At 46.1% G+C, this 16714-nt stretch overlaps 1 protein-coding gene across 2 annotated transcripts in view; it reads right to left on the reverse strand.

The window, feature by feature from the left end:
* The window catches only part of TTC17 (tetratricopeptide repeat domain 17), a 115257-nt gene that overhangs the window by 39754 nt on the left and 58789 nt on the right, over positions 1-16714 (reverse strand). For both annotated transcript variants that reach the window (XM_075545857.1, XM_075545858.1), the window contains exons 16-17: positions 16039-16225; positions 2599-2769 (exon numbers count right to left, since the gene is read on the reverse strand). In XM_075545857.1, coding sequence (XP_075401972.1) covers positions 2599-2769; positions 16039-16225 — 358 coding nt within the window. The remainder of the gene's footprint in view (positions 1-2598; positions 2770-16038; positions 16226-16714) is intronic.

A 16714-nucleotide genomic window follows, 5' to 3' on the forward strand; every position in this document is an offset into this window, starting at 1 on the left:
GCCACCTGAGTCAAGAAGAGGGGGCCTGTGTGATGTGGCAGGAAGCTGGGCAACAGCTAACATTGGTCATGGAAGCCAGACTGTAGTTCGAAGATGAAAGTTGTATGGAAGAAATTTGAATACGATGTTGTTACAACAAAGAACCTGCTGTGGGCTGGGTTTTGACCTGAACCAGTATGCTGCAGAGCATGGGGGGCAGAGGCTGCAATCCTAGGGCGGTCACGTGGCGGCCTGAACACCTCGCTTGCAACTAGAAGGAAGAGACGCAAGTCTGGCCAGCACGACAGAGGGGCAGTCTCCACTGTGAATGAGCAAACTGGTAATCTAGTTTACAAATCAATCTCCTTAGAGCTCATTCCTGGGAATTCATTTCTTTAAAGCATAGACATTTCTGACAGAACTGATTAAAGCAATCTTTGGAAGCTGAGAAGGTATGCAGGTCGGGTTTCCTCGTTCAAGTCCGACTTGTTTCTCTTACATACTTTTTAAAGGACAACGCCACTTAGAAGGAAACCCACAACTCTGTGATCACCAGACTTGTAAGTCAAGCGTACAGGGGAAGGTCAAAGCTATGTTAACAAGTACTCCCTGCACACAAGCAATATAAAGGAAACCAAGAAGCTCATACATAGTCTGATGGGACAAGACATACACACGACTCATACTGCATGAGACGCGCCTGGACCGTGCTTTCGGAGGTGACTTGTGCTGGATCCGGGAGACGAGTGGTCACCTGGCTAACGAGAGTGGTTCCCTTTATAACATGAAGGGCATGGTGTGAGGGAAGAGCGAAATGTTGGCATTTCCTGCTGTTAGGTCCTTACTCTTGCTGGGGGCCACTGAGTCGATTCTGACCCATGGGGACCTTATGTGACGGAGTAGAACTGTCCCTGTGACGTTTCCACAGCTGGGATCTTTATGGGAGCAGCTCTAGAGGGCTTTTCTCCCTCGGGGCAGCTGGAAGGCTCAAAGTGACAAGCTTTTGGTTGGCAGCCGAACAGGAACCACTGTGCCACCCAGGTTCGTTATGTAGGAGACTAGTGATACCACCTTCTGGGAGCAGGGGTGCAGCAGGCGCCTGGCTGAAAGCGCTTCACACACCACGCTTAGACATGTGGATTTTCCCTCCGAGTGACAGGGAGCCCTCAAAGGCCTTAAACCTAGGTAACTTACCTGAAGAGGCCTGCAGCTGAGAAACTGCTCTGTGAGGGACACACAAGAATCGATCAGCGGTTGCTTCTGACAATAACACCTGCTTCTTCTTTGGCAAACTTTGTACAAATTACGTGTATTACCTTTGCTTCTTTCTCCTCTCCTCTCCCCTACTCTCTTTTTGTCTCTCTCCGTACCTGGCTTGGAGTAGAAGGCTGCATGTGGGATATGTAATGAAGAGAATGTTCTAACAGTCCAAGTAGAAGTGAAGGAAGTAGAAGTGAAGGAAGTAGAAGTGAAGGAAGTAGAAGTGAAGGAAGTAGAAGTGAAGGAAGTAGAAGTGAAGGAAGTAGAAGTGAAGGAAGTAGTAGTGGGAATAGAAAGAGGACAGAGTCAGTGGTCTTCGGGACTGATTGCCTGGGTGAATTGTAATACCTGTAGTCGACATCTGGGCTATTCCGATTGGAAGCAAAGTGAACGTGAGAGTGAGTTCCGTTTGGGCTGTTACGTACCTGTGGCCAACCTGGTCAGGAGCACACTACTAACCCCTCACTGCCATCGAGTCCGTACTCATGGCGCCCTATCAGCCCTGTCTTTCTGCCATGGTTTCACACTGCTGCCCTTGCACAGGGAGCACACTAGACAAATGGAAACATGGTCTGTGGTTACAGAGGATGTCTTAGCTCAAAATACAGATTTGGAGTCATCAATGGACTGAAAGGTCGCTAAAACCTTTCAAGGTTAGGGTCTTGGGGACCCAACAAGTACAGGGCAGAAGAAAGAAACAGTGAGGAAAACAGTGACAAGATCGTCAGAGGAGAGGAAGAGAGCCACAAGCGAGAGAGACACCCTAGAAGCCAAGCAGCAGGAGAGCGGTTCAAGTGGTGCAGGGCTGGGCTGGGCAGGGCTGGGCTGGGCTGGGGTGGTCATAGTTACCAATGCCAGAAAAGTGGTTAAGTGGGATGAGTGCTAACTAGAAGTTAGTAGGTTTGGCAATTATGAACGGATTGATAACGTTCACAGGAACTGTTCAGCAGAGGAGAGCTCAAAATGTGCTCACTAGGTGGACTCTTAGGAGAGGGAAATCTCCAGATTTCACTAAGTCCCTGGGCAAAGCAACAGAGGAAGATGGGGAGTTGGGAGTCTCCTGTTTCTCCCACGACTCACCCAACAGCCTACTGACCTTAGGAAGGAAGGAAGGCTGGTCCATGACTGAATCCCGTGCTCTAGCGAAGGGACAAGAAGCCTGGTGAGCACATTCACAGGAGAGCTAATCTTCTGCCTCTCTCTGAGGCCCTCCCTCCGAGGCGCTCCCTCCTGATCCCCTCCACAGCAGGAGGGGCTTTTCACAGAAGGAAGGGCACACTTGAAAGTAAAGGATGCCTGAGCCGAAAGCTGAAGAGTTGATTTTCCCCCAGAAGCACAGCTCAGGTCAAATCAACTTACTTTCAAGTCTAAGGGCATCTGGGTCCCTCCCTGAATGCTCAACAGAAAGTACAGGGTCCTCCTCTGCTCCTTCCGCAGAGGGCTCTTCTTCGGCAGCATCCAGGGGCTGGGAGGTGTCAAAATATTTCTGCTTGTCATGGCTGTTGTCCAGGGTCTTCTCATAACAATGAGCTCAATGACAAGAGACACAGACACAGCACGTTAGAAACATCGCTCAGGTGTAGTCTGCAGCTAAAGACCCAAATTATCACCAGGAGTGAAAAGGTGACAATGCCTGGTTGTTGTTTTTTTCCAATGGAACACAGAAACGAATGGGTTGGGGAAGCCGAAGTCAGGCTATTCTGTAATTCAAACTTCTGCACTTCTGTTCAAATTTCACCTGCTAAGCTCATGTCAGAACCAAGTGGGGTGGGGGTAGGGAAGGAAGCTATGAGAACAAAGACCAAGTCCCAAGACCTTGTTCTATTCAGAGCCACGGCTGTGAAGCAGTACCACGAAAATGCCACTATCACCCAGGAGATTGCCTTCTACTGCCCCTGAGGGCCAGAGTGACGGGGCTGTACCTGATTCTGAAAGACATGAATCTGTACCACTGCTTTAACGGAAAGATGTCCAAGGCAAGAGATTATAAACAACAACCGAACGCCCAGGAAAGAAAGGGAGGTGGCGTGGCAGTGAGGGGAGCATAGTGCAAACGGCAGTACGCCAGGGATACTCTGGTGATTCTTTAGGAAAACAAACCTGGTCATGAAGGATTTACCTGGACACGTGTCTGATGCTGAGCGCCACCCTAGCACTCACTGAGACTGACTGACATGCACAGGGAGAGTGACCGCCTCAGCGATTGTCAGTGAACTTGCTAGCCCTCTGAGCCTGTGGGCAGCCGTGTCTGACAGGGAAGTGGGCTGGCTCTGACATCGGTTGCTCCTTTGACTGCGAACCATGAATTCCAGTGGCTCCTGCTAGCTGACAGGCTTCGCTTCCACTGCTGTTGAAGATGGATGCTCGGTGGGAAGCATCAGTTTGGTATTTGAGGACCATTCCTGGTTAAGTGTGGAACTTCCCCTTCCTTATTAGAACATCCACACACACTGAAAAGTGCATCCCTTATAGAAAATGCTGTCTCAAATAGATTTCTGTTCCCAGTCAAGTTCTCTCTACGAAGATGGAGGCACAGTAAGTCTCTTTCTGGAGCTGATGGCTCCCTTTAAGATTCCACTCATGCTATTCCGAGAAGCTCAGAAAGCACCTGTCAGACCATTTTCTTTATTGTGCTAGAAAATGTAACAGACGCAAAACCATCTTGATCTTACTACACCGATCACTGAAGGAGCCCCTTTCGCAGCAGTCTTAGGGAACACCTTTACACCTCTCACTCCGCACCATCCCCCACGGGAGGCCGGAGAGCGAGGACTCTGTGTCACGAGAGCTTCAGCCCTGAAGATGCTTCCAAGTGACTTGGGAAGACAGGAGACGTCAGACAACAACTAACAATGAGGCTGCAAGCTAAGTGGGAGTTTGGGGGGCTACCTGGGGCTTCACCAATAGGGAAACTACAAGGAAAGAAACTAATTTTGTTCAGTTGAATGCTTTCTATCTTTCCTTTCACTTAATGTTCAAAAACGTCTTGTTTGGTTTCTCTGACACCTAACAACAAACACATAGGGAAAACGGATCCTCAATAACGGGAAGTGACTTGTCTACGATCAAACGGGAAGTGGTAGACCTGTGATTTCAACCCAGGACTACCTTACTAAAAAGCTTCGTGATTTCCCACTAGTCAGCAGAAAAAGGCAGGATGAGGAACTGGAAGGAAGAACAGTGAATTGTGCAAAAGGTCACGCTCAGGGCTTCTCATCTGCATGTGGAAGGCAATGAGAAGCATAATCTGGTAGAGGAGGAGGGTGTGTACATGGGTCTGTGCATGTATGTGAACATGCGACTACGGTGGTCATGGGAAAGAAGCCCTAAGCGATGGTAGTTGCTATCTCCAAATTCTCCTGGACAGAGAGGCCAGAGGCTGCCCTCTGGCCTCCACTTGTGCCTTCACCCTCTGCTAGGAGCAGGTAAGTACTGGAGATCAAAGCCTAAGAACACTGCAACGCCAACGGCAACATCCAACCTGCCCGCGCAACTGCCTACAACGGGCTCCGGAGATCATTCCAGTCCTCAGAGACAGTCCTAGATCGGGATGTAAAAAAGCAGGACTTATTAGAAGCAGGGACAGGGATGGTAATAATTTAAAAATATATTTTCTCCCCTTGGCTGTGGTGAATTTGCTTCTTAAGCATCTTTCATTTTTACACAGGTTGCGCAAAACTCAATGATGCAAAAGACTAACTTTTAATGTTGAAATCCAGGGACATTCTAGCACTGCTTTCTGCAGTTGGCGTTCTCCCCCAGCCTAAGGATCTCTTCTTTTTCTCGCCCATCTTCTTCTTACTACAATTGAATTGGTTTCATCTTTAAAACAAACAAAATCTCTGTCCTATGAAAAATGTTCCCACCGACTTTCTAAGACAGGCTGTGCAGGCGACCCTAGCCAGCTGAGGCCTCCAGCCAGACCCCCGGGATGCCAGCCCTGGGCCCTCCTTGGTCGAAGGCCAGCATTTCCCAGAGGGACAGCAGAAGAGGTCGGGGAGGAGGAGCTGGGGGGAATAAAAGGAAGGATGTGAAGTTGATGTGAAGATTTTTCTCGAAAAATACTTAATAAACATTTAGGGAGCAGGCATCAAAATAATCAAGTGGGAAAAAAATACAGACTTTAAGATTATAACTGCCAATGCTAACTCTCTTATGCTGACAGTTTAAATACCCTGCAAGCTTCATGTAAGGAGCTAGGCTAACAATAGAAGGCCAACTTGCCTAATTCTTTAATTACTCCTTCCAGCTGTCTGAGGGAGAACCGCACGCCTCAGACAACTAGCTCCTACTCTTTCCACTGCAGCAGGGGTGGGCTCGCCTGCAAGGGAACTGAGAGAGTTACTTATGTGGACAAATGATGACTGTCTTCTGAGCAAGGGGGAGGGGAAGGAGGGGTTGCCGCCTCATGAGAGAAACACAGGAAATGCTGGAGAAGGAAAACATGGAAAGAAACCTGAGAAAATGCTTCCGATATCAAGGTCCAGAAGAAAATGAGATTTGGGGGGCGGTATGTATGCAGTTGCTTGCAAAAGGATTTCGCACCTGACCCAGCACTTTGGTTTTTCTTTAAAGTGCGAGACTACTTGGTTGACTTTTTGCTTAGCAGCCGAGCACCGACCGCTGCTCGGCGTGGGCTCCCCTCGCACACGGCCACCTGCAGTTTTCAGTGGTCGGCCTGGGCGGCCGCGGCACAGGCAGAAGGTGACCCAGTGCCATCAGGTTCAATAGGCATTTAGCTATTCTCACTCGGAAGTTCCTGGATGGAATCTACCAGGGTGTTTTCCCAATCTGAATTTTCTGGGAGTCTATGTGAGTGGTTTTAAAGCAGCATTAAATTCATTTTATAAATCTTTTAGAGGAAAACAGCAATTAAATCAGATTAATTGGCTCAGCATATCTGAACCTAAAATACTTTGATTATATGAAGAATAATGTGGCATCAGGTTGGCTTATTGACAACCTGAGATATACAGATGACACAACCTTGCTTGCTGACAGTGATAAGGAATTGAAGTATTTGCTGATGAAGATCAAGGACTGCAGCCTTTGGTACAAGTTACAACTCAGTGTAAAAAGACCAGAATCCTCACATCATGATAAACCGAGAAATGACTGTTGTTGAGGGTCCTGTCTTGCTTAGACCCAATCAACACTCATGGAAGGCGCAGTCAAATGATCAAAGAATGAATTGCACTGGGTCAGTCTGCTGCACAAGATCTCTTTCCTTAAAAGGGTGCAAAGGACGGAGGTCACTTTGGGGGCTAAGGTGCACCTGACCCAAGCTATGGTATTTTCAACCACGTCCTACACATGTGAAAGTTGGACAGTGAACAAGGAAGACTGAAGAATTGATGCATTTATATTATGGTGCCAAGGATATTGAGTCCCACGGTTTGCCAAAGGGACAAACAAATCTGTCTTGGAAGAAGTACAGCCAGAATTCTCCTTAGAAGCAAGGGCAGCGAGACTGGGTCCCACGTACCTTGGACCAGTCCCTGGAGCAGGAGAGGCACATTGAAATAAAAGACGGCCCTCGACAAGATGGACTGACACAGTGGCTGCAACAATGGGCTCACACAGATGGCCCAGGCCTGGGCAGTGCCTCCTGCTACTGTACACACACAGGGTTGCCTGATGGCACCCGGCAACAACAAGATACTTAGTGGATCCGGACATTAGCTTCACAATCTGCTCTGCTCTCTTAAGCCCATTTTTAGTAGATGATGGGAACTCGCTGCCTTACAATAAGGCAAAAGGCTATCGATACCCTGTTAGGGTAATGCAGCACTTCCCCCTCGCTCCCTCTAGGATGCTACCATTGCGTCAGCGACCCCACCCCCACATGCTCTTCTACCCATGCACCTTGTTTCCTTTCACACCAATGAACATGACCATCTCATGCACAACGTTAGGAACCTGGCTACCAACCAACAGGTTGGAGCTTGAACTTACCCCCCAGCACGGAGTAAAAGACCTGGTGATTTGCTGCCATAGAGAGGATACATACAGCTTAGGAAACCTGATGGGGCCATTCTACTTTGTCCCATGGGGTCCCATCTGACCTATGATAAGAGTCAAAAATGGATTCTCTAGACGAGCATATTATTATAATTAAAAAAATGACTCCCATTGACTCACTGCTGATTCCGACTCATGGCAACCCTGTGGACAGAGTAGAACTGCCCCCGTGGGCTTCTGAGACTGTACATCGTTATGGGACCAGACTGGACAGTACCTAACAATAGCAACATTCATTCGACAGAATGAACCAGGGCATACGCAGTGATTAATTTTATTTATAATGGGAGCTAGGATTGGAACGTGAATCTGAAGTGACCAAAGGTGAAGTCACTATTGCAAAGGCGCCTTGGTGAGCAGCGGGACTTCTGAGGCACTCCCACTACCCTGCTGCGACAGTTTTACCGTTGCACATTTCCTTCCCCTGGCTTTTAGCAATGCTGCCGTACAAGCAGCATGCTGGGGACAAACAGAGAAACCCTCTTTACAACACATGCCTGACTTTAATGCTCTCTGCGCCTGTCCTTCTATTTCTGCCTCACTGCACTTGAATTGTAGAGCCATAAAACCTCTAAGGGTAGCTAGTAACTGAGAAACAGGCAGATGCCTCCCTTTGCTTGCCCTGCACCATCCTCTAAGGAACCAGCTCAGCAGAAGCCAGGGCTCCGTAGAGCTGCGCTCTGTCTGGACTTCTTTCAGGTGGCTTGAGCACAACGGCCATGTGCCATCAGACTGAAGTGAAATGTCACAGAGGCAGAACTTGAAGTGGGCAGGCTGAGATGCTAGCGCCCGTGCCTCTTGGTGAGGGGAATTAGTCAGATGAGCCAACAACGAAGCACAGAAATCCAGGAACAAGAGTGGGCGCGTGTTTCCCCTCCACCCTCGGGAACCCCCTGTGAACACATGTTCCAGATTTGGAGCTGACTTGGCTTCTGTCTTTAATTGAAGACAGACAAGAATCTAGGAATTTGACTTTGTGGGATATTGTGCTTGAATTTTGAAACTGACAATAAATGAATTCGTATAGAATTAAATGGATATGGTGACTGGACAGGGTATTAATTGTATTAGGAGCTCTAGGAATGCAGTGGGCTAGTTGTTGGGCTCCAAATTTAAAGGTCAGCAGTTCAAATCCACCTGCCTCTTCTCAGGAAAGATGAGGCTATCTGCTCCCGTTAAGAGTCTCAGAAGCGGTCAGGAAGAGTTCCACCCTGTCATATATGGTCATTCTGTGTCGGTCATGGGTTTTGGTTTGGTATAAATCTTAGGCCTTTGAGACTACGCCTTAAAAACAAAACAAAACAAACCCCCAACATCTTTATTCTTATGAAGGGTGCGGTGAAATAAAGGTCCTTAACTGCAGGTAGCACATGGTGTGGTGCTTAGCTTGGGGCTACTTCTTGGGAGAAAGAGGCGGCTTTCAAGTCCTGTAGATTTCCCGTCTCAGAACCCCACAGGGTCAGTCCTACCCTGTCCTGTAGGCCCGCCCTGTAAGCTCACTATGAGTGCGCATGGACCCAGCAGCAGTGAGTTTGGTTTGCTCTGGTGGATACGGAGGCTTTGTGCCAGAATGGTTACAGCACTCTGCTGCTACCCTAGAGATCAGTGGTTTGAACTCAACAGCCTCTCGTTAGGGAAGACTATGACAGTCTGCTTCTGTAAAGATTTTCAGAACCCCACAGAAAGCCTACGGGGCAGTGCCACTACAGTCTGAGGTTGCTAGGAGTCCGAATCCACTGGACAGCAAAGGGATTGGTTTTATATACCACAGCCCACAAGAGGGCAGCAACGTGCAGGATTTATTTATTCAAAATCTGAACACTGAAACCGCTTTAAGCTGCCAGCTATAAATTTAGGGTGGGCAACAAAGACTAGGGTCACAGTCAGTGACGCAATCATAAAAGGAGGTCTACTTGTCTCAGCTGATGCTGTCTGCACACACAGGAAAATTGCAAAGATAACAGGATAATCCATTCCTTTATACTCTGGGACAGACAGTCAAGCTCATACACATCATTTGGGAAGTCTTTTGCTTTTTTTCTCTAGTGTCTATGTTTTCAAGTATACCTTACACCAAAACCTGCATTACATTTTAAGACTACCAAGACAACCCTTGCACAGAGCTGCTAAGGCACAGAGAAGACTGTAGGGCAGACACAGCTCGAGACTTGAACTCCCTTAGCTGGACAGAGAACAATACAGGGGACATATGGTAGGGAGTGAGTCCAGCCTGATCCCCCCACAGTGGGGCGAACAAAGAAGGGAAAATAGCAGATCAGCCACGGGGGCAAAGCCAAGCCACAAAGCCCGAGAGGCCCCCAAAATAGACTTTAGGCTAGGAGGGGCAGTTCCCGGGACCCTCCAGGAAAGGTGGAGAGACAGTCATATCTGGAATTATGTATGCTTTTTGGGCTATTTTCTCCCCCTTTTATTTATCGTTTGTTTGTTTGTTTAGTCTCCATTATTGTTGTTTTACCTACCTACATAACATCAGTATGGCATTCCTGGAGTGAAGTCCATGTAATATGGCAGGGATCAGACTAAACCCAGGGATACATATGGCAGCCAACTAAAAAGGAGGGTTAAAAATAAAAAACAAGACATGGCTAGTTGGGGGAATAGGGCACTAACCCACCCAAGGGGAGGATGTTGTTTATATCTCCACAGGGAAAGAGTGACCAGACTTCAACCTGGTACTCCAAGACAAGAACGCAACACACTGGCATGAAGCAGGGAGCCAATAAAGAGGCCTGAGGGGCCAGCCCATTACCAACTAAGAAGACAGCCCCCTGGCCCCAGAATTCATTTCAGAGGACAGTACTGATGCTACAGCTCAGGGAGAGGGACCTGTCTGATCAGAGCACACAGGAGCAAACAAGGGGGGAGAAAAAATAGTGAAGCCCATCCTGGCCCACCAAGCCCAGAGGATGATATTCCTGCTCAGATTAGCCAATGCAGAGAGGACCATAGGGCTGGCCCCATGAGACAAGATGTTCCTCACTGACCCATAGCACTTCAAGGAACAACTCTGGAGGCACAGTGAGGGAACTGCGCCAGCCCTGACCCCACAACATTGAGGCAAGACATTGGGGGTGTGGAAAGAGCAGCAAGGGGAGCCAGCAATGAAGTCCCTAGGTAACACCAAAATTAGCCTGGGGGACAGGTGTAGTGCTCCATCACACGGGACTAGAAAACACTCATAAAGGACAGCAAATAGACCTGGAATTATTTATAGGCTTTTAAAAATGTTGTCTTTTTTGTTGTGGTTGCTGTTGTAGCTATTGTTTTATTTTCTATTGTTGCTTTGTTATGCTCGGTCTTGTGTATATTGTTGTCGCTAGATGTCTATCTGGATGGGACAGGAGGGATAAACAAGCTGGAAGAGAGACATGGGGGAAAGAAATTGGGTGTTAACAAACCCAGGGTCAAGGGAATAAGTGACCAAACATCGATGGTGAGGAGGGTGTAGGAGGTTAGGTAGGGCTTGATCAAGGGCAATATAACCCAGAGGAATTACTGAAACCCAAATGAAGGCTGAACATGATAGTGAGACAAGAGAAAAGTAAAAGGAAATAGAGGGAAGAACTAGGAAGCAAAGGGCATTTATAGAGGTTTAAATACAGGCATGTACATATGTAAATATATTTATATATGACGATGGGGAAAAAGATCTATCTATATATATTTATAGGTTTAGAATTAAGGAAGCAAATGGACATTGGGCCTCAACTCAAGTACTCCCTCAACACAAGAACACTTTGTTCTAATAATCTGGCACTCTGAGGTGCTCACTTTCCCAATACAATCGCTGAAGACAAAGTGGGTGCATAAGCAAATGTGGTGAAGAAAGCTGATGGTGCCTGGCTATCAAAAGATATAGTGTCTGGGGTCTTAAAGGCTTGAAGATAAACAAGCGTCCATTTAGCTGAGAAACTACAAAGCCCACATGGAAGAAGCACACCAATCTGTGTGATCATGAGGTGTTGAAGGGATCAGGTAACAGGCATCAGAAGATAACAGAAGACCCCAAACAAACAAACAACCATATTGTTGAGAATGTGTGGGGGTGGGGGTCAGAACAGAGACTCAAAACCCATCTGTAGACAATAGGACATCCCCTCACAGAAGGGTGACAGGAAAGGGATGAGTCACCCAGGGTGCAGTAGAGCACTGATGAAACACAGCCTTCCTCTGGTTCCTTGAGGCTTCCTCACTTCCTACCAATCATGACCCCAGGCCTGCCTTTCAGTTCTGGCTGGACTGAAGCACGTACACTAGTACAGATATGCGCTACTCACACAAAATCCAGGTCAGATAAACCCCTCAGGTACAGAGATGGGAGTAGGGATTCCATGAGGGCAGAGGGAAAGTTGGGAAGGAGGGGCGGAAGGGGGAACAGATCACAACAGAAATGTGGGTGAAGGGAGACATCTATTCATAATTCCTAAAGGTCTGTGTCCTAAAGGTATTTGTAAGTAAGCATGTCTCTAGGAATTAAGAGAAACCAAGGTTCAGAAATGCAGGTAAGTTTCATGCTTCATTACCAGTGCCGACTGTTGGTGGAACCCGTGTCAACATCTCATGTAAATAAGGTCTAATACACAGAACCTCTCATTATCTCAGGTTTTCTAACATAAAAAGCACACTTCACGGACACTAGTATGAAATGTAAAATCATCATAACAAGGTACAAATTGCATAAGGAGTAGAAAATACCTTGACTGGAGAAAACTTTTAAAATTACAAACACTAAAAGCCGAAGGATAAGAAGTACCACGTATACTCAAGTATAAGCCGACCCGAATATCCCTGAGGCACCTAATTTTACCACAAAAAACTGCATTAAAAATGTGCCGAAAAACTCGGCTTACACACGAGTTAGCAAATATATTTTTTTTTGGGGGGGGAGTGTAATGACAGCTTGGAAACCAGACGCCCGTGCTGCACTGCCTTCACTGTGTACTGCTCAACTCCCCCATGCACCGGATAGTCAGTCAGGCTGGTTATGTTGTTCTCAGGGATATTTTCCATTTCCCGGTTCACAGAGGAGACAATTATTGCTGCTTTATGACGTTTCAACCTCTGAGAGACCTTTCTTTTCCCAGAGAAACAAAATTCCATTGTTTAATGTTAAGTACTTAAGACCTTGTAAATAGTTTATACTAAAAAAAAAAACCCAAATCACAATTTAACATTCTATTTTTGTTTTCAAAAGGGCCAAATGTATTCTTATTGAAGATTGAGTTTTGTTACATGTGACCAATTCGGTTCTATTTAAGTGAAATGAAATTGTAAAGTGACTAACATATCAATGTGGAAAAGAGTGTGTATTTCAAGACTGGCAAAACAAAAAGCTTAGTTGAAGTCCGAAGCACTCACATCTTCTTTGGTCAGATGGAGAGTGGGCAATTAAAACACCAGTCCGGTAGGTTTCCTTCCTAACGTCCTTGAAGTTGGGAGGGCAATGTAAAATGACTCACGACAAAAGCAGTATTTGTTAAAGAAAGATGACAAGCAGAAACTGTAAGAACATGTGCATCTAACAAACGGCAGTTGAGAAAATTATTTCTAGGTTCACAAAAGTTTGCATAAACTGTCAGATAAATAATCCTGTACTAATTGACATCTTTAGCTCCTACCAGTGGGAGACATGCTGAGATGAACTTAACAGACCCCAAAGGCAAGAGGAGGAATACACCACGGTGCAGGCATCCCAGGAAAAATAAATCTGTGTGGGAAGCGCCAGTTTTCTAGGACGAGCAGTGAAATACATGCTGATGTTCACATAGTGCCGAGTTTGCCATGAAGCTCACGCTACTCAAGACATTACCTCATAGGACTTGCTCTAAAAATAGCCACTGGAGATGTAGCTTGAAGGAAATAATTTGTGAACGACTAACAATAAGGGTCAGAATAAAGATCTTTACAAAATTTTCCATGAGTACTGAACTACTTTTGTTATCAAAAAGCTCATTTTAAACGATTCTAAATTTGTAGCTTTTCAGACTTTCCTAAGTGAATTGTTTGGGCTGCGAAAGAGGTCAATGTAGCAAGGACGGCTTAATCTAGTAAAATCCAATTACAATACAAAGTCCTTGGCTGAAACCTTTGCACTATCGTAGTAGAAACTTGAGACAGATATGTCAGACTATTAGGATGATTTATTCAGCTTATTTCATTACTGTACAAACTTAAAAAGCAAACTGCAAACAGAAGTATCTGATTTGAATAAGGGTACCACAACGATATTCACTGTGAAAAAGTCTTGTCCTATTTCCCCTCCTCAGGGCGCAGGGGGTTATGAGTGAAGACTGCAAAATATAAGGTGAGCAGTTCAAAACCAGCAGCCACTCTGCAGGTGAACGACGAGGCTTCCTACTGCTGCAGAGTCGCAACCCACAGGGGCAGTTCTACTCCGACCTACAGAGCAGACAGTCTACTGTGTCGTGGAATTCACATGCCACTAGGAATTGGAATCAACTCGATGGCAGTGAGTTTGGGGTTTGTTTTGTGTAGCAATGCTCACAGGAGGGTAGATGCAACTGTCCAGATTTCAACTCCGTAAGAACTCTAGGGTTTCTACAGAGAGATTTTGCTCCTTTCGAAGTGGCTGCTTTTCAAAGCTGGAATGCCAACAAAGCGACTGGGAGTGAGTAGGACTACTACAGATAAGGCAAGAAAAAAATCAGTATTGTATTTAGTTGAGTATTATCAATGAGTTTCAAAAACCAGACAACACCATAGCACTGTAACGTATATTTCTAGATATGAAAACAATGAGTTTTAGGGTCTAAAAAAAGGAAATAAACACATCTCATTAGAGAGTATCAATATTCAAATATTGGCAGATGCTGGATTGATTCCTAAGTCATGCTCTTTAGGCTGATCTTTACTACTTTAGGTTGAGCTTTAATAATTTCTTCTATGGACCTTAGCCAACTTGGTTGGGTAAAGACCTATTAATTAATAACCAGATAAGTACAATAGTGCATATGAAAAGAATGAAAATGTCCATTTTATGAAATTGATGAGTTCTGAAATGATGAAATACAGTGTTTTCTCTGTCTGCGTCAAATGAATTTCTTCTGTTGTCATTGCATTGGATCCAATGATATTTGGGGCTAATCTGGAGAACCAGAAGCCACCACCCTCAACAAGACCTGCTCCCAAGTATTACTTTTCCAGGCAGGGGTGGGCTACATTCCAGAGGAAAGATGCAAGACAATGGAATTCCCTCTTATGACATCAGTGGCATAGTATAAGACATTTTAAGAAACGGAAGTGCTAAACGTAAGCATGTACTACTGATGACAGCAAAAAAGACTTCTTGGGCAAGGGTCCCCATGTCTACACAGCTGGAGCTACAAAATAGACACACACACAGAACTCTCCTTTCCAAAACAAGACGGGGGCAAGAACAGTGAGGAGATGTAACTTAAAATAATAAGGGGTCCTACAAATAGCTAACTGAAAAAGCAAACTCCTGCTTCCAAGGCTGCTCTTGGAGAACCCACAGAAGTGAAGACAACACGACCTGTGTTCCAGGTAAAGCACAACGGCCAAAGGCCCATAATGTGCTTCTTGAAACGTCTCAATACTTGGTATTTTGTATTCAAGCCTCCCAACAAGTGTGTGAGGTAGTTTCTCAGTCTTTAGTCTGTGAAGGACAGTTCAGTTCTTTCACTGGGACCAGCAGACAATAAGGCCAGGGCTCAAACATGAGCCTGTGTGACCGAGGCTGAGCACTACACTATGTTACCTCGCTAGAGAACTGTACCCGATCCATCACATTCACGTACAAACTCTAGTTCAGACTGCTCAACAGCTGAGCTCTGCGGTGTTACTAACAGATGTTGGTTTCTCAACTTAAAACCTGGTCCTCGATGTTTGAAAACTAAACACGACTGGACTTCAACAGCACGTTGTCTGTGTACCCTCACAGGACTGCGTTCACTCCCTCCAATGTCTCTATCTGCCATTCCGTGAAAATCCTACGGCAGGTAAGTACCGGTGTCTTACATGGAGCATCTTACATGAGGATGACTGTGCTTGAGCACTGCGATCCAGTTTGCATGGACCTCCCCCGGGGTGCCGCTATGGCTAAGAAATCACGATGCACATATGCAAACTGCACCCACCACAGTTGGAGGCTGGGGCTCCCACTCCTGACTCTTCCCCTCAAACTGAAGCTTAACTAAGTACATAACCAAACATCGATGGGACTTGCAAGTAGGGCCTCAGGAATGGATGAACTTGCAACAATTTTATGTGTTGACTCAAAATACTTTTCTACCCAAGTAGATACCCGTAATGCACAGGTGTACAGAGCTGTGGAAGAGATGGGTGGGCCCATGAAGATCTCATTTAATGTAGGTGTCTATTCCAAGATGCAGGAAGGCCTGGACCTCTCTTTCACTGAAAGAGAAGAGGCTGCATTTCAATGACTGACTGAGTTTGTGGAGATACTGCCTCAAGTCCCATTATTCAGTTTGACTCGATGAGCAAAAAAATATTCACCCCATAAAGTACTGGCCATTTGAAAACTCCAGAGAGTTGGAAGATACACCTCCTGGCCCAGCAGCCCCAGTTGAACAAACGCCGACAGGCTTTCCCCAGCCTGGCCTCTGGGGAGAACCAAACCTTACTGCTCTACAGCATCCACTGCTTCCGTCCACATCCAGGAGAGCTGAGAAAACCATTCTGTGGGATGGATCTGCTCATCAGAACACCAGCTCGTTCCTGAGCCCCTGATTGTGCCAGTGCTGACCCGCTGCTTACCACTGCCATCAGAGGAGGTGACGCTGTACAGGAAAGGGTGGAACTGCATACACCGGATCAGTTTCAGGCTGCTTTCGCACTCTGGGCACTTGGCAGTTAATTTCAATGCTTGCCTAAAGGCCTCAAGCGCCCCACTAACGTTCTTCAGAGCCAGGTAAGCGTTTCCCAGGCTCAGAAAGGTCAGGGGCTGCAAAGAAGAAGGAAAACAAAAACAAAACACCAAAACAGAACAAAAAAAGAATGTTAATGGACTGATAGCCTCTGAACTAGAAAACCCTTAAAGTATGTGTCTTTTCACTTCTCTTAGGCCATGCCCCCCCGAAAAAGTTTCGGGCTAACTGTCCATTTTAGTTTCAGCAGTCAGTATCAGCTCATTCTTCTAAATGGATATCAAATTCTCCATTGTTGAATATACCAGCTTGTCCATCCATTCTGACAGACAGACATATGTGTTGCTTTCAGTTTTCATGAACAAACTACTATGAGCATTCTTGTAACGGTCTTTTGGAAGACGTAAATGCTCATTTCCTACAGACTTAGCTGAGGGTCAGAAGACAGGTGGATAAATTAAAATCTGAGAAAGGAACCTGTCGGGGAAGGAAATCATTCACTTTCCACCACTAGAGAGCAACATAAAAGTAGAAAGGCTGCCCGCCGTCAATGGCAGAAAACTTGC

Source organism: Tenrec ecaudatus, chromosome 4 (genome assembly GCF_050624435.1).
Source record: "Tenrec ecaudatus isolate mTenEca1 chromosome 4, mTenEca1.hap1, whole genome shotgun sequence".
Lineage (NCBI taxonomy): Eukaryota > Metazoa > Chordata > Mammalia > Afrosoricida > Tenrecidae > Tenrec > Tenrec ecaudatus.